Source organism: Monopterus albus, unplaced genomic scaffold, assembly GCF_001952655.1.
Source record: "Monopterus albus unplaced genomic scaffold, M_albus_1.0 scaffold107.1, whole genome shotgun sequence".
In the NCBI taxonomy this organism is placed as follows: Eukaryota; Metazoa; Chordata; class Actinopteri; order Synbranchiformes; family Synbranchidae; genus Monopterus; species Monopterus albus.
In genome coordinates this window covers 4583-9125 of record NW_018127987.1, presented here as the reverse complement: position 1 = coordinate 9125, position 4543 = coordinate 4583, and the positions used below count along the sequence as shown (strand labels likewise).

General features: G+C 42.0%; 1 protein-coding gene across 1 annotated transcript in view; it reads right to left on the bottom strand.

The window, feature by feature from the left end:
• Window positions 1–3969, bottom strand: part of LOC109966216 (transient receptor potential cation channel subfamily V member 6-like) — a 7896-nt gene extending 3927 nt beyond the window's left edge. The window contains exons 1-9 of the mRNA XM_020610907.1: window positions 3880–3969; window positions 3573–3709; window positions 3370–3467; window positions 3154–3276; window positions 1732–1872; window positions 1182–1480; window positions 939–1085; window positions 748–827; window positions 508–658 (exon numbers count right to left, since the gene is read on the bottom strand). Coding sequence (XP_020466563.1) covers window positions 508–658; window positions 748–827; window positions 939–1085; window positions 1182–1480; window positions 1732–1872; window positions 3154–3276; window positions 3370–3467; window positions 3573–3703 — 1170 coding nt within the window. The 5' untranslated portion in view covers window positions 3704–3709; window positions 3880–3969. The remainder of the gene's footprint in view (window positions 1–507; window positions 659–747; window positions 828–938; window positions 1086–1181; window positions 1481–1731; window positions 1873–3153; window positions 3277–3369; window positions 3468–3572; window positions 3710–3879) is intronic.
• Window positions 3970–4543: the final 574 nt, after the last annotated feature.

Genomic DNA, 4543 nt, shown 5'->3' with positions numbered 1-4543 from the left:
ACTGGACATCTTAGACAATGCTCGGAAGAAGGGGTGTGGAGCTGGCATGAGACCGTGTCTCTGGCTCAGGCCATAGAAGGCTGTGTAACTGCGAGCAGATAAAGGCTAGGATAGCTGGGTTAGAGTGAAGAAAGGGGGAATTAAGGAGGGTGCGGCAGCCTTGAGTGTGCTTGTGGACCTGGCCGGGTGGACTATGGGCTCCGACTGATGGTACCTTGTGACCAACAATGACTGACTCGCGCTCTGACAATCTTCTTATTTAATACTTTATCTATTCAATTGCAGGAGGAGTGATTCTGTTCTGTTCCCTAACTACCAAATTACATATTCAACTACTACTTTGTTCAGAATAATTGTAATATTAAATGATTACTTAAATTGAGATGACTTGTGTGAATTAATTTAGTTGGTATCACATTCTAGCCACGACAAGCACAAACTACTTATTTACATTCCATCACTGTTGAGATTTGTTAATGGTAAATTTAAGTCATAACTCCAACACACCTTGAGTGGTTTCTGGATATAGATGGTTTTGAATGAGATGGTTTTGTCTAAGCTTGGTTTTGTGTAGTTCTCTGGCATGTCCATCAGAGGGCGATAAAAACAACATGTTGTAAAGATCGAGATGTAGAGCAGATACACAATCATCAGGAGCCTGACACAAGAAAGGAAAAGATAACACTGTAAAACAAGGCTGGACATGTGAACAGATGTTTTACTTCAGAGACTCACATCAAACTTTACCTGAAGTAATGTTTTGCATACAGGTTCCACTTCAGACTGACCAGCTGCTTCACTGGGGTCACCTCCAGCAGCAACATCGCCTGGCAGAAACAAAATGACAGCTGTTGAATTTCTTTTAAGCATCACACCCATGTCATTATTTCTAACAAATAGTCCATAATTTCCCCAAATTACTATATTTTGTAGTGTACCTCTTTGTGGTGGCTCCTCACAATAAGCTCCAGCACAGACATGTTGTCAGCCCAGGAATCGATCTCTGTCAGGTCATAGAGCTTAGAAGAGAAAGAGCCCCGGCGCCACAGGAACACATATCTTTTATTAACCAGGTGTCGAAATACCTGAAAGAGACACAGTGAGAACAGGAATAGTGAAATATTCAGCTCCACCTTTCATGTTAGGATTTTACTCTTTGCGCCCTCTCATGCTTTACTCACCATAATGTTTCCCTTTTTGGCAGCCACTTTCATTGGTGTAAGGCCTTGGAGGTTGGGCACCATGTCAAGTGGCACTGGCTCCTGCAGCTCTGCATCTCGTGTCATTATCAGGTCGATGGACTGGCACGCAGCTACCTTGTTGGGCTGCAGAACCAAAATGTGAAGCACTGTGTTGCCTAGAGAGAAGACAAGAAGAGGAAAAAGTAGACATGAGACAAGGGTGCTGGCCCCTGTGTTAACGACCATAGAGATAATGTTCTCATTCCCAGTACATGCAGCAAAAGATAGGACATGCTCACCTGTTGACCAAAAGTATGTTTAGAAAAACAATCTGTTTTGTGGGACTTAGATGCAATACATTTATTTGTAAAATACTTTGCTCCAAAATGTGCATGCATTTTGCATGTACACATTCATTTTGGTCAGTTTGGGGTTTAATGTCTTGCTAAAGACATGTCTACAAGTGGCCAGGAAGAGCTTGGGGATCAAGCATCAGCTTTGTCATTACTCAGCCACCCTGTACATTTTAGGCTCGCTCATGCTGACTCACCAAAGTAAATGAGTCCTCCTCTCCTCTTCTGAAAGTACAGCCCGGTGGCTCGAGGTGTAGCCACATCACCACCATGACTAATGAGGTGATGGACCAAACTGATGTTCTGATTCACCACAGCAATGTGGAGAGGAGTGACACCTGAGACAGAGGAGAGACAGACAGTGTATGTCAGTCCACTGTTTATATTTTCACCTGCTGTGTAAACAAGGCCTGCATTATATTGACGTTTGGTTTGCTTATGTGTCATGATCCTGCCCTGCTGGCTTCCGATTCTCCCTGCTTTTACTCTGAAAGTACTTCCTGTCACCAGCTCATCCACAACCCGGGTAACTTTAGCTCATCATGCACATTGGTTTCACCTGCCACTAATCACCCACACCTGTTCACCACAGCATATGGTGAGGAGCGGAAAAGATAACCAATGCCCTGTCTAGACTCTCCAGCCTTTTTCCCCTGACTGCTTTCCTGGTACCGGACCCTTGCCCGCTCTAACGACCTGTGATCCAGCCTGCTCCCTCTTGTCTGACTGCCAACCTGAGATTGACACCCTGCCTGTTCAACCAACCTGTGATTCTGCCTTGCCTTCCCTGCTGCCCTGCTGGAGACTTTGACCTTGGACTGTATTAGGTACCACTCTTCTGCCTGATCCCCCAAGACTGTGTTTTTTTTTTTGCTAAAATCACAAAAGAACATTAAAATCACTGTCTCAGCTGACTGGCTTTTTAATTGGACCTGCTGTGTAAACAAGGCCTGCATTATAATGACATTTGTTTGCTTATGAGCAAAACAGGTCAACTTGCTTAGTGGTAGAAGACTTATTCAAGTCATACCACAAGATAAAACATAGTGCAGTGAAAGTCCTTGCTTTTACTGGTACTGGTTACAAAATACATTTAAAGTATCAAAAGTAAAAATACTAATTATGCAGAACAGCTCCTTTCCCAGTTGAATCATTCTAACTGATGGAATAATATGTAAATAAATCAGGTTACAGCTGGTAACCAGTCCTCACATATTGTGTTGGTTGTCCAAACAACATGTGTGCACTACATTGAGTTGTGTACTGCTTTGCTAAAGCAGGAGAAAAGGCTGTGAGGAGGTCACTACTGGCAAACTGCTGCCGACTAGACCTTACAGCTTGTTACACTGATTTGTAAATTATTTGCATGTTATGATCTTTACCTATACAACATTAGAAAAGATAAAATAGTAATAGTAAAGACAAGTGTGTAGTACATATTAATGTACTACACACTGTACTGGAGAGGAAGATTAATGAACATAATTGAAAAAGTGCAAGGGAGTGAATGGGTTAAAATGGCCTCAATTTGTGTGTTTGGACATTTTTTGCATTTGTGCATACACATGTGCAGTAAAATGTCAACTGCATGATGTGCATGTGTATTTACATATGTCAACCTTTGAAAAGCTCAGAGGTCATGGGCTCGTTGATGAGTTCAGGAGCCCCGTCCATCAGAGCCACTGCTGCCTCCACATTATCATTCATCACAGCAATATGAAGCGCTGTCTCTCCAAGAGCACCTGAGTGAGAGGATCACAACTTCATAAAGTACAACTGACACTGTACCACATTGAAATAACACAGTGAAGTTAAAATTCACAGCTCAGTCATACCTCTTTCAAAGATGTTAGTGGATGCAGAGCTTAGCAGTTTCTTGATACAGGCAATGTTATTTGTTTTAGCCGCATAGAAGAGAGGAATGTCATTTGTGCTGAAGGAAGGACAAAAGAAAAACCCCAAACAGTATTTGCATAATACTGACATCTCTCAGTTCATTGTTAAAACTGGTGAGTGGTATTTGATAGGAGTTTCTTACAGTTTGATGTGAAGCAGATATGTCTCATCCAACATCTCGTCCCATCCTTTCTTGTTCTCATGGCGAAACCTCAGCTGGTGCCACCAGTGGCTGAGCAGGGCTGGAAGAGATCTGGCCAGAGGCGGAGACATTGACTCCTGATGGTCGAGTGGAAAAACAAAATAAAAAGTTGAGGTTCTGGTTAAAGTACAGAGAAAAGAGGTTTATACCTGGAGGCAAGAATTATTTCATCATTTAGTCTCCGAGAATTGACTTTTTGTATTGTTTTCAAAATAAAATGCAATAAAATCAAGTTTTTAGACCTTACCCTTAAACAATAAATGTCCTACTCCTCAAATTCTGCCAATAATCAGTCACAATGCCCAAAATAGGAAACAACACCTATTATAGAATGTCCCTGAAGAGAAGTGAAATCCTTTTGGCCTGCACACTATATATGATCTTTCCATGAGGGAGGAGACATATGTAGAAACTGAGAATGACGGGGTGGAGACAGAAGAGGAGTGGTAATTAGTTGGTGCTGACAGAGTGCAGCCATAATGAGCAGGCAGACTTTCACCATAGATCAGGACTCTCACAGCAAAAGTTATGCTTTGAGTTTCATATCAATGGTTCACCACAAACTCCTTTCTCATGCTAATCTGAAAGAAATGAAGTGACAATGGTCCCATCCCCAATTCCAATAAATCTCTGTTATCACCAGGCCTATCTGCCACTCTAACTACCAATAAATTCTACATGGCCACTATGAAAATTCAACATCATAACAGTCAGTTGCAGTTATTCAAGTGAACCATTTAGGAAACCCCTCTGGGAATTGCAAATGTGTATATCCGAACCCTGGTCTGAAGTTTCAACCTGATATGAAGGCTACTGTCAGCTCTACATTAATCAATTGCAATGAAAATGTTGCTCAGACATAATGATCTTACAATACTGCATCCTACGGAAGGGTCTTCTGACTTAAGTAG